Raw genomic sequence first — 17,212 nt, forward strand, 5'->3', positions numbered from 1 at the left:
GGAAGCTTCAGCTCATCCAGAATGCGGCTGCGCGGGCTATCATGGGGGTACCTAGGTGCTCCCATGTTACACCCCTTTTAGGCGGCCTGCACTGGTTGCCGGTTGTTTTCCGGGTGCGATTCAAGGTACCAATTATGACCTTTAAAGCGCTCCATGGCTTAGGCCCAGAATACCTGCGAGACCACCTATTGCCACCAGTAGCCTTCCACCGTCCAGTGCGATCCCACAGAGTTGGCCTCCTCAGGGTGCCATCGGCCAGACAGTGTCGGCTAGCGACTCCCAGAGGGAGAGCCTTCTCTGTGGGAGCGCCTTCCCTCTGGAATGAGCTGCCCCCGGAGCTTCGTATAATCCCCAACCTCCGGTCCTTCCAATGCGCCCTAAAAAATTGGCTTTTCCAGCAAGCCAGCCTGGCCTGAACAGAATAAAATAAATGATTAATTTAATTGTTAATTTTAATCTAATTTTTAAAATTTTATTGCTAATATTAATTGGGTTTGTTTTTGGATACTTTATTTAATTTCCTTTTTAACTTTTGTAATATGTGGGTTTTTTTTTATGTTGTACGGCGCCCTGAGTCCTTTGGGAGAAGGGCGGCAAATAAATCCAATAAACAAACAAAGAATCTTATGATGCGGTGCTTGAAATAGTTTTAAGATGAGGAAGAGTGAAATGTCATTGAAGTGGCTATGGTTTAACTTTTGATTAAACCAACAGCTTTTTAGGTGTACTACAAGAGCGCTTCATTGTATGTGTTGTGTGGTATATATAATGTCTGTCTTGGAACTTTAGGTATCAGAGTATTCGCCGAACCATGACTAACGACAGGCCAGAGGAGCACTCAACTGCTCTTGATGGAGCTGCAGAAGATCCTGACTTCCATAGCCCACCTGCTGGTAAGAAATGCAACCTCAGTTTAAACCGCTTGTCAAACTGTTTCATTTGAGGTTGATCCACTATAGCAATAGCAATAGCAGTTAGACTTATATACCGCTTCATAGGGCTTTCAGCCCTCTCTAAGCGGCTTACAGAGTCAGCATATTGCCCCCAACAACAATCTGGGTCCTCATTTCACCCACCTCGGAAGGATGGAAGGCTGAGTCAACCCTGAGCCGGTGAGATTTGAACAGCCGAACTGCAGAACTGCTGTCAGCTGAAGTAGCCTGCAGTGCTGCATTTAACCACTGCGCCACCTGGACTATATATTGAGGACAAAAATGCGTTGCCATTGAAAAATGAATTTAACACAAATAAGTTGGAGGATCCTCCCTCCGCCCCCTTTCACCTATTTCTAGGCGAAATTCTGAATGGTATTTCCCAATGGATTCTATTGGCCAAGGAGAGCCCATTTCTCTTGTTTGGGGCACTGTCTAAGCAGTGTGGGGGAAACAACACAATGGGGGGGGTGGGAAGATGAGTTGTTTGGACATAGCCTCTGCATTTCATTCTTCAGTGAAGCTGGTCATCTGGGATTATGGTGCTTGTAGGCCCGTAGACACACAATTTTGGTTTACTGAATGTATTGTCATATTTAGATTTCTTGGAACTTGCAATATCTATCCTTTGGTTTCTCAGCTGCTGCTGTTTGAATAAAAAAATCAGTTTTGCAATCGTTTTTATTGGCTTCCTAATAGAAGCAAACACTCTTGTTTTGTATAATTTTTTATATTTTCCCATAATACTTAGAAAATATTTTTGTTTCTCCCACGGTCAGGATTCAATCTCCTTTTCTCTCACTATCTCTTAAATTCCCGATATTTTAAATTTAAACTCAGCAGCATTCCAGCAAGATACCAATGGATGGATTATTTAAAAAAAATAATGAGCAATAATGTAGACATAACTCTCTCAGATGTTAAAAGAGCCGAGGTGGCGCAGTGGTTAGAGTGCAGTACTGCAGGCCACTTCAGCTGACTGTTAGCTGCAGTTCGGCGGTTCAAATCTCACCAGCTCAAGGTTAACCCATCCTTCCGAGGTGGGTGAAATGAGGACCCAGACTGTGGGGGCAATATGCTGACTCTATAAACCGCTTAGAGAGGGCTGAAAGCCCTATGAAGCGGTATATAAGTCTAACTGCTATTGCTATTGCTAAAAATAGAGATTTGAAGGAAGGAAAGTGAAGGAATTATAGCGCTACTGTGATTGTCATTTTTTTTTCCTTATTCACCCAGGGTAGTGATCTAACAGTATTCTTTATTCTTTTATTTCACTTAATCTGTTTTAAAAACTGTTTAAGACTCCATTTTATAGTGGTATTTAATACTAAGGAAAATATAAGTATTCCATGTCACATATAAAGATAAAAATAGTTACGTTTTTACTTATTGATGGCATCGAAGTCCTTGTCTGACTCAATGACTCTTACTACATCTTTGTATTAGATTACCGAAGGGACAATGCGCTGCCTCATTCTACCTCCAGATCAAGGCTTACTCTGCTGCTCCAGTCACCCCCAGTAAAATTCCTAATCAGCCCAGAATTCTTCACCGTGCTGCATTCAAACCCTGTGAGTAGCACCCACAAATCAAGCTTGGTTGTAGACCCTGGAGGAGTAGGATATATTTGAATTTTTAGTACCACAATTTTTTGCTTACAAGAATAATGGCAAGTTGGGCCCCCAATAAAATGTGTGTGCGTGCGCTCATGCACGAGTGAGCATAAATATGTTTAATTTTAAAAATTACACAGCTGTAAAAGGCCACCCAGGATGGTTTACAAAATAAAACCCCATGGTTTGTTGAAATGTGTGGATTGCACTATTAAATGACATTAGAGTTGTAGGAATATGGATCAGGGTTTTTTTTTTTTCTGTGGCCATCTTTTGCTTAGGGAACCATCCTGGCAGAATGTCCAGAGTGGCTTTGGCAAGCAGCTGAAAGAATTATCAATAGTTTGTTGATGGTCTGAAGCAGTGGTGGGTTTCAAAAATTGTTCGAACCTACTCTGTGGGTGTGGCCTCCTTTGTGGGAGTGGCTTGCTGCCCATGTGACCAGATATGAAGATGCTGACAACACTTGTCAGAACCACCTTAAATTGCCTCACACACAGCACTGGCATGCATAAGAATATGATGTAAACTTGTTTTTTAAAAGGCATCTTTGGTTTGCGTTAAAACAACTTCAACACTCGCAATGTTCTGATTGCACCACAAACGCAGTAGTCATCCTTACCTTTCACAGAGGCACTGAGTTTTATAAATATGAGCATGATAGTGTAGAATAATCCTATCCAAGGACCAGTGGTGGGTTTCAAAAAAGTTTGGAACCCCTTCTGTAGGTGTGGCCTGCTTTCCGGGTCCACTGGTGGAACCTCTTCTAACCGGTTCAGTAGATTAGACGAACCTGTTCTACCAAATACGTGCGAACTGGTAGGAACCCACCTCTGGTCTGAAGGTGTAGTATGAGAAATACAAATAGTAATTCTATTATGAGACCTGAAATACTCAGTGTGACACTCTGGGCTTTGGTATGCCTCTAGGGATACTTGATACTTGTTCTTTCTTGCCTTTTTACCTTTTTTTAATTTGTAAGAGTTACTGACTGTTCCATGATTGAGAGCGGGGAATGGAATGAAATAGAGAATTAGTTTTCTGGGGAAAGTGTATAGGCCTAAATGAAATGGTTTTGCACAACATGATATGCTTAACTTCAGAAGCATCCACAGCAGTTAATTGTTTTTACCATAAATTAAGAAAAAAAATATTCTCCACGTTCTTATCATCTTATTACTTTCGTTATATCCAGACTAAGCGAGGAGCTTACAGCTTTTAACTTTGCATTGGTCAAGCATTTAACCAATGCAAACATTTAATTCAGCTCTTGAAAACTGGTTCTCTCACCCTAGTGTTAACACTGCACAACACCAGGAGTAGAGTGAGCAGTTAATTCTGAAGGAATTGGAGTTTATGTTAGGGGGATGGCAAATTCCCTTGGCTTGTAGTATACATTTTTCAAAACTGATGAAGCCCTTAAAATGTTAGTCCGAGAACCCGCAAATAACTTTTGATTTCTTCTCCTTCTGCCAGAGTGCCTACAGAATGTTTACAAATAATACTTGTCTGAAGCACATGATCACCAAAGTTCGGCGAGATACCCATCATTTTGAGCGCTACCAGCATAATCGGGATTTAGTTGGCTTTTTGAACATGTTTGCCAACAAACAGCTAGAATTACCACGGGGCTGGGAAATGAAGCACGATCATCAGGGCAAGGTAATGGATATAAAGAGGCAACTTTTAAAATAAACATATTGGTTTGTCTTCATCCAAATATTGACAAAATCAAAGCATACTCGTTACACTATAAATGAAAAATTCAAAAATGCATTCATCTGAAGGTCTCTTAAGTGCTGTACAAAAACAGTGACATAGTCAATGAAACTTACAACAAATGCAATAAAATGCAATAACTTTAAATAACAACAAAAACACTCATACTTGATGATAGCAATTATGAAATCAGACCATTCATTTATTCAAAACGGAGTACTTAATTTCTACAAAAGTGGGGTTGCAATGGTTCCCGGCAATGTCATGTCTACATTTTCAACCTGACTCAATTTATCATTATACATCATTTTTATTCCAATTTAAGTTTGGCCTCAAGAACAATTATAAATTTTAATGATTAAAATTTAATTTTATGAGCTATAAAAATTCTTGCATATGTGTTAATAGATGATAATATTTTATTTACCAGGTTTATTTTCCATTCCACTCCTAGTGACTCAGAGCTTTTAACTTGCAAACCTAAATGCAGTAATTTTGATGGAATGTGTCTGTGAATGTGTCTGCTGTGATGGACTACAGTGAAATATCAGTTTCCCAGGAGGGAGGGAGCACATTCCAAGGAAGAGGGAGATGAGACAAGAGATGGCATAGTCCAGGGCTGGATCATGAAAAGAGGAAGAAACTTAGGATAACCACTCCCTAGAATTGTAATAGTGGGGAATATCTGTAGCTCAGGTGTAGGATGAGAGTGAAAGTTTGTTCTCTGAACTTTTGGGTTGGTTTCCAAACAATTCGTTACTAGGCTAGGTGTTCTGACCCCCCTTGTTCCACACCAAAGCACACTCCAAGCCAAAGATAAGTTACGGCATTTAATTAACAGACAGACAGGTCCTTGGCAGCAAACCGGCACAGACAAGCTTGGGCAGCAATCCAGCACAGATAAGCCGTGGCAGCAATCCAGCCTGCCAAGTTCACAATAATGTTCTCCAACATTAGTTCCTGCGTTGACTTCTGCAAAGGGGGCATGTGCACAAGCAGTCCTTTTATAGTCTGGAGAGGAGCCTAATGACCACCAGCTGAGTGCAATTACCTCCTGTAACTGCGCAACTGTTCCTGATGCCTAGTAGCTCTTTGATGGCGTGCATCCAGGAACAACTCACTACTGGCAACCGGCTCACTCTCCCTTGTCTCCTCCCCACTGGTCCAAGGCTCAGGTGCCTCCTGGTGGCCAACCAGCCTCTCTGCGCCCTGCTCGGAGTCGGAACCCTGTCCAGGGTCCTCCACATCCTCCAGAGCCGACTCATAGGGCCCCTCGCTGTTGGAGTCTGGTGGCAGCTCCAACGGCTCCTGCTGGGCCACAACAGCTAGGTAACATCTTCAGCAGAGTTTAGGGGATATCAGTATCAGTGTTCTTCCCTGATGGGTCCCTTATCTGATGTAACCTGACCATCACAAGACCTACTGACCAAATGAAGCCATTATAAACAGAAGAACACTGACACTGACATCCCCTAAACTCCACTGAAGATAGCCTGGTAACGAAACGTTCGGAAACCAACCCACAAGCTCAGAGAACGAACCTTCACTCTCACTTCCTAGAATCTCTTAGGGTATATATGTTAGGTTAGGGTAGTAATAGGTTTAGTTTGGCAAGTTTCTGTCTATATGATGTATGCAAATAAACAACTGAATGTTGGCTGAATTGTTTCATGTCATTTTGGGGCTAGGCCTAACAGTAATCAACTATAATATAAATAACAAAACATTGTACCATAAAGAAAAAAGGCCAAGCCCCATGGAACAATACAAATACAGGTAAAAACACTTCCGTGGGACTTATCAGACCCTGAAGCCTTTTTGAAAGAACAAAATAATTGAAGTTGATCTTACATTCAGGGGAATGCGGGGGCAGGAAGTAAGAAAAGTATGTTAAATCTTGAGCAATGCTTCATGATTTTTTCCCCTTTTCTGTAGTTATGCTTGTAAGTTTGTGAACTTTTTTGAATTTTCAAAATTTCTCCATAAATTGTTCTCCACCGAAATCTTACTAGATAAAGAGAACGCAAATAAATAAATGACTCAAAAACATTATAGTCTTTCATTTATTCATGGAAGAAAATGATCCCAAATTACATATTGGTGTGTGACAAAGATATGTCAACCTTTGCTGGAGCAATGCCCCCCCCCCTCAGCAGCAATAACTGGAAGTAAATGTTTATGATAACTCTTGATCAGTCCTACACTTCAGCTTTGAAGAATGTTAACCCAATCTTTCCCACATAAGAACTTCAACTCAGGGATATGGGTGGACTTCCTTGCATGAGCTTCGTATAATCCCCGACCTCCGGTCCTTCCGACGCGCCCTAAAAAGTTGGCTTTTCCAGCAAGCCAGCCTAGCCTGAACAAAACAAAATAAATTATTGATCACTGTTAATTTTAATTTTTTTTAAAAAAATATTGTCAATTTTAATTGGGTTTGGGATATCCTATTTAATTTCTTTTTAACTTTTGTATTATGTGTTTCTTTTAATGTTGTACGCCGCCCTGAGTCCTTGGGAGAAGGGCGGCATATAAATCTAATAAACCTAAACCTAAACTTTGATTCAGGTCCTTCTATAACATTTCTCTAGGATTAAAGTCAAAATTTTGACTTAGCTATTCCAAAACTTTAATTTTCTTCTGCTTTAGCCATTCCTTAGTTATATGATTTATGTGTTTTGGGTCATTTTCTTGCTGCATAACCCACTTTCTCTTGAGCTTCAGTTCATGATCAGATACCTTGACTTTTTCCCAATAGAACAGTGTTTCTCAACCGTGGTAACTTGAAGATGTCCGGACTTCAACTCCCAGAATTCCCCAGCCAGCAAATGCTGGCTGGGGAATTCTGGGAGTTGAAGTCCGGACATCTTCAAGTTGCCAAGGTTGAGAAACACTGCAATAGAGCCTGCTAGTCTGATTCAGAATTCATAGTTCCATCAATGATGGCTTTGCCCATCATTGATCATTATCACCGAAAGTTGCTTTTCAACTTTTTTTAATCAATTATATAGATAGATGAGTTTGAGAGAGTCTGCAGAGAGTACAAAACTGGGATGTTTGGCTAATGATTTTGATGAAGAAGATTCAAAAAGATCTAAAAAGGCTGAAGCAGTGGGTCAAAATGAATAGGGTTGAATTTAATAGGAACACATATATAAGTTTGCCTGTGAGTAGGAGAACTGTACGGCACAAGTATGGGATGGGTTGTGCGATCTGACTTGCAAGTAGCATATGGGAAAGGGATCAGGGTGTTTTTGTCCAATCACAAGTTAAACGTGAGCTAGCTATGTGATGCAGTTGCTAAAAAAGCAACTGTTTACTTGGAGAGCGTTAGGGGCATATAATCCAAGACATGAAAAATAATTATTGCTCCTCTGTCCAAGTCAGACTCCTTTTGGAGTACTAAGTCCAGTTCTGTGTACCACAATTCAAAAATAACAATAGTAACTACTGGAGCAAGTGCAGAAGAAGGCTACAGAAATACTGGGAATCAAATCCTATGAAGGACAGTTGAAGGTTCTGGCTATGTTTAGCCAGAAAAAAGTCTGCTACATGATGTGGTTCTCTTTCGTTAAAGGTCTTGAAACAGAGACTGGATGGTTATCATCTGTCATTGATCCACTAGCGAATATTGCACTGATAGTTGGATTGGATAACCTCTATGACTTCTAAAGCTGCTTCAAATCAATCCGGTTTTACTTCATTTAGCATTGCAATTATTTGTTTTGAGCTATTTTCAGTTTTCTCCAGCATTGATTATCATTCAGGAACCTCCGTTTTTCTTTTCCAACTCTTTTGTATGTTGTGACTGGACAAAGCATGGTCTTGACAATACATACTTTTCAGTATCAATTTAATTTCACTGCACATTACTCTAGTGCCTATAATTTACTTGAAACAGGGCTTCAGTTAGCCAACTTGGATAAACTTGTAGTTTGTCCAAACCAAAATATCGTGTTTGTTTTCCCAGCTACCATAAATATCCAAACTACACCCTTTCTCTGGTAGCCAGTGGAAAATTTAAAATTAGGCCCGTATGCTCTCACTTGTGTTCTCCCTGGTAGTATTCATCTTGGTTCCCAGCTTCAGTATAATGGTTCAGATTAGAACAGAGCTTTGAAGCTCCATTGATATTTTTCCTTTCTCTAATAGTGCTTCAAAACAGGAATTTCATTGCATAACAAAATGCTACTGCTTGGTCTCAAGCCCGTATGCATACTATGATTACATTCATTTGGTGTACCGTATATACTCGAGTATAGGCCGACCCGAATATAAGCCGAGGCACCTAATTTTACCACAAAAAACTGGAAAAGTTATTGACTCGAGTATAAGCCTAGGGTGGGAAATGCAGCAGCTACCGATAAATTTCAAAAATAAAAATAGATACCAATAATGCCATTGCCCATTGAGTAACATATACAGCCTGCCTGTGCCCATTAAATATACAGTAGCCATTGTAAAAATTTGCTCTGCATAACAAATTATTATCACACAATACCGGTGTATTCAATGAAATACTTCACTCACCTCATGATGCTGATGTCCCGCTGTGATGATGATGTCCCGCCTCCTATGACACACGGCACAGTGATTCCTATCATTGGATCACTGTACCAGAGGAGGTGGGACATCGCTATGTGGCTGCTTGCCATAACAAGGAGGAGGTGGGACATCGTTGCAGAGCGGCAGGAGGGGGAGGAAGGGGAATCGTAAGATAGCCCTGCATTACATTAGAACGTGAGGAGGGGGGATGGTGCGGTGCACGCTGCGCGGCAAACTGACACAGAGGGAGGGGAAACTCACAGGGGCGCTGGGCCATTCACGAGCGTCACCCAGCGGCATGGCCCCGCCCCCTTTTCTCCTCCATTTCGGGCAAATTTTTCACTGACTCGAGTATAAGCCGAGGCGGCTTTTTTCAGCCCAAAAAGTGGGCTGAAAAACTAGGCTTATACTTGAGTATATACAGTAATCTATAAGCATCTTTACTGTTTTGCTTAAGTATATGATATAAATAAATGCTGTATAGCTTGTTACATTTCTGTGAAAGAATCAGTGTTTTGCATCAGCAACTCTATTTATTGGGAGCCATTTGTTTCCCTACCTGACAAACATGCTCTCAAATTATGACTATGCTTTCAAATTATGTGTCTAATTTGGGCTTCATCTCATTAAGATTTTAGCCTTTGGGAGATTGCACTCACGCTACCTTATTTTAGATAGAAAAGATACCAAGCAGAGGTTCATAAACCAGTTAGGCCAGAATATTTGAAATGCACAAAACTGAACAGGATTGGAATGGTTTAAAATATCAAGCTTAATTGGGTTGGCGACAAGAACAAGAAGAGAACTCCCAAGCTTTCAGCTAAAATAATTCACACAGTTCACTAAAGCTTGCATCTGAATTGTAAACCTTTTATAGACACGGCTGGGTGCACAGCAGGTCTCTGGTGTGGTTTTCTGAGAGTTACAATTTGTTAAGCAAAAGCTTCATTAAAATATATGGTATTCCATCACAATGTTAAATCACAAGCGCATGGCTTGACAAATAGACAACTAGATGGGTCAAAGCAGTAATATGGAGAAGTATGGTTGGCTTCTGACAGCCAGTTTGGTGTCAGTAGTTAAAAGTGGTGGCAGAAAGTTTCTACTTTCAGAATTACAAGATTGTGTTAATGTAGCCTTATGATCAAATAGAATTAGTTTGTCTAATCATGATTCCTATCTAGTTTATCTGGGAGAGGTGACACCAAGCTTGCAAGTTTGAAAATTCAAAGTTCTTTCCGCCAATTTTAACTGTTTGATCCATTAGGGTGGATCCTTCATAAGTTTATTTCTCTGACAGTTAAGCTACTGGAGCCTCCTACCTCTCTTGTCTGATTGTTACCTAGGCAGCATCTCTTCCCCTGGTTCCCAAGGTCATCCACACATTCCATTACATCCAGGCACTCACCAAGAGTCATCATTCACTCAAAGGCACCCATAAAGGAGAATGTGTTTCTAAGTTTGACTTTCAAACAGATCCCTATGCTTATCTGTTCTTCAACTTGTGATGCTACCATAGCGTTTTCAGCAAATACAGTGTAGTTAAGAACAGCAATATAAATGTGGTATTTTGTTATATTCTATAGTTGTTTTTGTTTCACTTATTTTGCTGTGATGCAAAGACATTTGTTGTTCCTGCACACCTGGTATTTCACAATTATTTATTTACAGAAGCAGCTTATTTAACAAGCTATTGTACTATGGAATCTCTGTAGTCAGCTACTTGAGTTGGGTGATAAGTTTTTGATTAAGCTGTCTTTAAATGTGTGTTATCTTTGATGTGCAAATATTTTAAAGTCCCCACCACCACCATCAGCATGTATGGGATTTTTTTTTGACTGTTTCAAGGGAGATCTGTGGATGTATGCAAGACAGATAATTTGCTAAAGCAGGTAGATTAATAGTTATAAAATAGTACACATTTGACGAAAATTCATACGAGATAATACTTATACCAAAATAAATTGAATTTATTCACACATTCCTCCTTTCCAAATTGCTTTAGAGCAGTGGTGTCAAACTCGCGCCGTCACAGCGGCATCATGTGACATATCGGGACTTTCCCCCTTTGCTAAACCAGGCATGGGCGTGGCCAGCATATAACGGGAGTTTGACAGCCCTGCTTTAGAGCATCTCCAGAGCAGAGCGGATAGTGGGAAAAATCTAATGAGGGTTATCTTTAACTTTTTAAACTTTTAATAGATTTATATGCTGCCCAATCCCGTAGGACTCCGGGCGGCTTGTTTTGTTATTGTTTTGTGACTCGGTCATCATGATTGGATTTAGCATCTTGGAAATAGACAAGAAAAAAACTAAAAAGCACAAGTTAAGGAAGTTCTTTTTATTTAAAGTAGGTTGAAAAACACAGATATTGGTCTTTAGCTATAGGAAGATAACACATTGCTTGTAAAGTCTAGCCATAATTCAGTCTTTCAGGATGTAGAAATGATTGGAGGGAAAAACAGTGAAGAAGAATCAGTAGTTGATCATAGTTAGAAAATTAGATAGATTCAATGGAATATTGTCTCTTCTAAATACCACAGTAGGTAATATAGAAAGTCATCCTACAATATGGGAGGAAACTTGTCACCCAACAAATTCACAATCAATATAAGATGAAAGAATGGCTAACTTGGATGGTTTTGAAAAAGAATTGGTTAAGTCATGAAGGACAGGTTTCTCAAGGGCTAAATGTCTTGAAAACTACCAGATTGGGGAGGAAAACTCTAAAGCTATTGACCTTACATAGTATTTTTAAAATCTGCCTTTGGAACCTGTTAATAAAAGAGGTTGGTAGAGTTGGAATAGCCCTGCTTAAGTTATTCCAGACATCCATCCCTCATTCTATAATAAAACATGCAATATTAATTGGTTTCTTTGTATTTGTATACTTCTGTTCATGGCTTTAATCTTACTATGTATAAGAATTAAAGTGAGAATATAAGAAGATTGTATTATAAATTATTTTTCTAATAGTTTTTTAATTTTTTTAACTTTTAACAAAAGAATAAGAAACTTGTTTGTGAGCTGGGACATGTTGGGAATTTTGGGAGTATGTAATAAATGGCTCACAAAAAGGCAGCCATGATGAGGACCCGGATTGTTGGGGGCAATATACTGACTCTGTAAACCGCTTAGAGAGGGCTGGAAGCCCTATGAAGCAGTATATAAGTCTAACTGCTATTGCTATTGCTATGATCTTTGTTGGTCACAAAATGCTCGTGCTTTAGGAAGCAAACTACCTTCTCGGGAAACTCATGTCATTTCTCTAAAATCATATGATTCTAGAGGACGGTTTATATCACTTCAGCTTCCTTTTGGTTTATATTTGTCAAATGAATCCTAAAAAAAAACGTTAGGCAGCCTAGGAGGATAGCATGGTGATTCTGAGATATAGCTACCCCATCATTCCTTAACAATGAAGCCTATCATTACAACATGTAGTACTTTTTAAAAAAATCTCTCTTTCTCCCTCTCTCTCTCTCCCTCTGCCTCCCAGCCACCTTCAAATGTTAGGCCTTCTCTTAATTCTACAGCGTCTTGAATGTAGTGAATTTATTTATTTATTCAATTTGTGTGAGAACAGAAAGGAGAATCTCTGTTTTCTAGAGCACTAACTGTCTATACCAGTGGTAGTCAACCTGGTCCCTACCGCCCACTAGTGGGCGTTCCAGCTTTCATGGTGGGCGGTAGGCGTTTGCTGTAACTCTGCTTTATAAATTTTATAAAGTAAAGTTACTCCTCTACTTTATAAATCACCATTACTGTGGAACCGGTGGGCGGTCAGAAAATTTTACTACTAACAGAGATACAAAAGTGGGCAGTGGGTATAAAAAGGTTGACTACCCCTGTTCTATACCATATGTATTATGTGTTGTGTCCTGGCCAGAAGATGGCGACCCCATCTGACAGCTATTTATACTTGGAGCTGTCAGACGGGGAACCAATGAGAAACCCAGGTTTCTCCCGCCGGTCAGCAGGCGCGTCCTGGGCAATCAGAGGCGACTTACACAGCGCCATCTGCTGGCCAGGACACAACATTATGTGTTAAGAAAAATAGCAAAAACCTTTGTGACCTATAAGATCACACAGACTAGGCCTCCTCCGGATTCCATCTGCCGGTCAATGTCGGCTGGCGACTCCCCGGGGGAGGGCCTTCTCTGTAGCGGCTCCGACCCTATGGAACGATCTCCCCGTGGAGATCCGGACCCTTACTACTCTTCCAGCCTTCTGCAAAGCGATTAAGACCTGGCTGTTCCGGCAGGCCTGGGGCTGTTGATTTATCCAGCCCCATTCTAAGCTATATGAATGTTGTGAAATTTTAATGTCTGTTTTTTTTTAATTTTTATATGTTCCCCCATCCTGCTTTATCTGTAAGCCGCCCTGAGTCTCTCTCTCGAGTGGGTGGCATACAAATCCTAATAAACTGTAAACTGATTCATAACTTAGCTTTCATTAGACCTGTGATTTCCTGTGTCTGCATTCAGTGATCTAACCGAAACTTAACGCTGAAAGATATGCAGCCTGAAATACCACAGTGAGCAAAGAATTGTGAATAATGCTATTTTTTTCCCTTTTGCTAGGCTTTTTTCGTTGACCACAATTCACGTACCACCACGTTCATTGACCCACGGCTTCCTTTGCAGAGCAGCCGACCAACCAGCGCTTTGGTTCACCGGCAGCACTTAACAAGGCAGCGCAGTCACAGTGCTGGTGAGGTAAGCTTGAATTGGCCCAAGTGTTTTGGTTTTATTAGATGTTTCACCCTTTATTCCGGTCTTTCATTATTGGCATTTTCCATTGTGTTACAAGCATACATTCACCCATCCCCCCACCCCTTTCACAGAATGAATGTCCTCTTATTATAGGAAACACATGCAAGGGATTTTTGAATTTGCCATGATAAAGTATGGATTATGAACATGTGAAAGTATTCGGATCAGTGGTGGGTTTCAAAAAAATTTCAAACCTACTCTGTGGGTGTGGCTTCCTTTGTGGGAGTGGTTTGCCAGCCATGTGACCTGGTGGGAGTGGCTTGCCGGCCATGTGTTCTCTCTCTCTCTCTCCCTCCCTCTCTCTCTCTCTCTCTCTCTCTCTCTCTCTCTCTCCTTCCTTTTATCTCTCTGTCCCTTTTTCCTTTTTTTCTTTCATCTCTCACTTTTTCTTTCTTTTTTTCTTTATTTCTTCCTTTCTTTCTCTTTCTCTCTCTGTGTGAGTCTGTGTGTGTGTGTGTGTGTGTGTGTCAGTGATGGGTTTCAAAATTTTTTGGAACCTCTTCTGTAGGTGTGGCCTGCTTTCCGGGTCCACTGGTGGAACCTCTTCTAACCAGTTCGGTAGATTTGACGAACCGGTTCTACCGAACTGGTGCGAACTGGTAGGAACCCACCTCTGGTTCGGATTATGGAATGAACTGGGATTTGAACCTGGGCTTTCCACTATTTAACTTAATGCCTTGAGCCATTACACAACATTGGTTCTCAAAGAAAACATATTATTTATTTATTGCATCAATTTTTAAATTGCTATTCACACATCTCCTTGCTTTCCTATCTATCAAGCTACCCCTCAATGATGGCAAGCCAGTCAGACAAGGCAACAGCAGTAAGAGTATCGGCTGAATGATTACACCTAGCTTGTAGGTCTGCACATATTCTCCCCTTATTAGAGAGATTGCCAGGGAGGGCAGACCATTTTTATCTAGGCTTTCTCCTCCTCCAGGACACTATAGCAATAGCAATAGCAGTTAGACTTATATACCGCTTCATAGGGCTTTCAGCCCTCTCTAAGCGGTTTACAGAGTCAGCATATTGCCCCCAACAACAATCCGGGTTCTCATTTCACCCACCTCGGAAGGATGGAAGGCTGAGTCAACCTTGAGCCGGTGAGATTTGAACAGCCGAACTGCAGAACTGCAGTCAGCTGAAGTAGCCCGCAGTGCTGCATTTAACCACTGCGCCACCTCGGCACTAACCCGGTTACCACGTCTGCAGTGGCAAAGTTCTGTGCTGCTGCAATGTCCATAAGAAAAAAATTGGCTACAGAAGTATAGTTGTCATCTGGTACCAATTATCTGGACATACCTCTAACAATCTTTGGACCATTATGTTATTATCCACTTTTAATGTCAATGCTTTGAAATTATATTTTAATGTTAGTATTTTTTTTAATATAGTGTAAAAACTATTGTGTATTGCTGGTCTTTGACCGTAATAAAGATTTTACTTACTTACTTACTGAATGATTACACCCGAGATTTAGATTTAGATTTAAAGTTTATTTATATGCCGCCCTTTTCCCTGGGGGGACTCAGGGCGGCTTACAACTTAAAAAGGGGGGGGGGAGACAAACTTTTAACATATAAGACAAATACATAATTAAAACACAACATTCATACTATTCGGGCGGGTTGTAGTCTTAACCCCAGGCCTGACGGGATAGCCAAGTTCTGAGGGCTGTGCGGAAGGTCTGGAGGGTGGTGAGGGTACGAATTTCCACGGGGAGATCGTTCCACAGGGTCGGAGCTGCCACCGAGAAGGCTCTCCTCTGCGTAGTTGCCAGTCGACATTGACCGGCAGATGGGACTAGGAGGAGGCCTAACCGGTGAGATCTAATAGGTCGTGTGGAGGTAATTGGCAGTAGGCGGTCTCTCAAGTAGATAGTGTATGGAGGCATGGAGAGATAGTGTATGGAGGCATTACTCCTTCAATACTGATTACACCTTGGTATGAAGACACCAGGTTTTGATCTCCAATTTATTAGTTGTCTCTTTGCAACCCACAGATCCTGTGGGTTGAATCTAGCATTTTGAAGGCAAAGCTTATTCAAACCATCCCAGATGCTGATAATGTATTTTATTTATTGTCTTGACTTCTGAACACTCCCAATTCTTCCTTGGGCAATTTTCTACTAACTCCCAAGTAATATCAGCTGTGTAGCGATGAACTGTTCTAAGCCTGGTACTAGAACAAAGTACACAAATGTCAGAATTGCAATTATTATCTGTTGCATATGATGGAAGATAAAGAAGACAAGAGCTCCCATTGCTCCTGGGTATATAGCAGGTTGTGTCAGGTTGCGACCTGAGTCAGCTGAATTCAGGTTGTGCCAGGTTGGCAAAGGAGTTTGAACTTTGCAATTATTTTTTTTTACAAAACCTCTTTGCCGTTTTCCTTTTATACCACCAGGAGGCCTTTCCCTGCAAATATATTCAAAGCAACATAAGCAAATAGGCTGTTTGTAGAGAACCTCCGTAAAACAGGTGATAGTAGAAAAGAGGCATACATAGAAATTTGATCCTTGCAATATCAAAAGACAGAATAATCTTAAATGAAAGGTAAAATCTCCCATCCAATTAAGCTTGGCGATTTGTATTATCCTATTTCATGGATTTAATTTACTGGGCAAACCTACGTGTTTGGACTTAACAATTGTCAGGTTGGAATGCAAATGTCCCTCCCCCCCCCCTTTAATGTATTGCAAATCAGAATGCTAAAGACTATTTCTAGTAATCGTGAAACAATAGCTGTGCTTAAAGAGAAATGTATGTAGAAACACAACATTAAACGAAAAGTCAGCAGTGATCTATGAGCTAATTATATTTGCATTGTGTTTCTCTTTCAAACAAAGTATAACGACAATAACTACTTCTCCTTCCTTTAATGAAGTATGGTATGCCCCATTTTGCTAATACTGCATCCAGTTTTGGTCACCACGATGTAAAAAAGATGTGGAGACTCTAGAAAGAGCGCAGAGAAGAGCAACAAAGATGATTAGGGGACTGGAGGCTAAAACATATGAAGAACGGTTGCAGGAACTGGGAATGTCTAGTTTAATGAAAAGAAGGACTAGGAGTGACATGATAGCAGTGTTCCAATATCTCAGGGGCTGCCACAAGGAAGAGGGAGTCAAACTATTCTCCAAAGCACCTGAGGGTAAGACAAGAAGCAATGGGTGGAAAATAATAATGGAGAAAAGCAACTTAGAACTAAGGAGAAATTTCCTGACAGTTGGAACAATTAATCAGTGGAACAACTTGCCTCCAGAAGTTGTGAATGCTCCAACACTGGAAGTTTTTTAGAAGATGTTGGATAACCATTTGTCTGACGTGGCGTAGGGTTTCCTGCCTAAGCAGGGGGTTCGGCTAGAACACCGCCAAAGTCCCTTCCAACTCTGCTATTCTATTCTATTCTATTCTATTCTAATATATCAACAGCAGTTGAAGAAATTGATTCATCTGCTTCTTTATATCTCTGAAATTTCTTGCATCGAGACAGACTTTATGGAAATAAAGACAGCTGCGGGGCATTGAAAGATAAAGAGAAGTTCACGTGCAGATATGGAAAGAAAAATCCATTACACAAGTGGAAACTGTTTTGCAGTTTATTGCTATTAACCATTACATTC

At 40.6% G+C, this 17,212-nt stretch overlaps 1 protein-coding gene across 1 annotated transcript in view; it reads left to right on the plus strand.

The window, feature by feature from the left end:
• Positions 1-17,212, plus strand: part of HECW2 (HECT, C2 and WW domain containing E3 ubiquitin protein ligase 2) — a 189,829-nt gene that overhangs the window by 119,722 nt on the left and 52,895 nt on the right. The window contains exons 12-15 of the mRNA XM_087707644.1: positions 790-893; positions 2,379-2,503; positions 4,022-4,207; positions 13,393-13,527. Of these exons, the coding sequence (XP_087563770.1) occupies positions 790-893; positions 2,379-2,503; positions 4,022-4,207; positions 13,393-13,527 (550 nt within the window). The remainder of the gene's footprint in view (positions 1-789; positions 894-2,378; positions 2,504-4,021; positions 4,208-13,392; positions 13,528-17,212) is intronic.

This window comes from Thamnophis sirtalis, unplaced genomic scaffold (assembly GCF_051295495.1).
Source record: "Thamnophis sirtalis isolate CommonGarterSnake01/CBP01778 unplaced genomic scaffold, rThaSir2_p1.2 scaffold_1, whole genome shotgun sequence".
In the NCBI taxonomy this organism is placed as follows: Eukaryota; Metazoa; Chordata; class Lepidosauria; order Squamata; family Natricidae; genus Thamnophis; species Thamnophis sirtalis.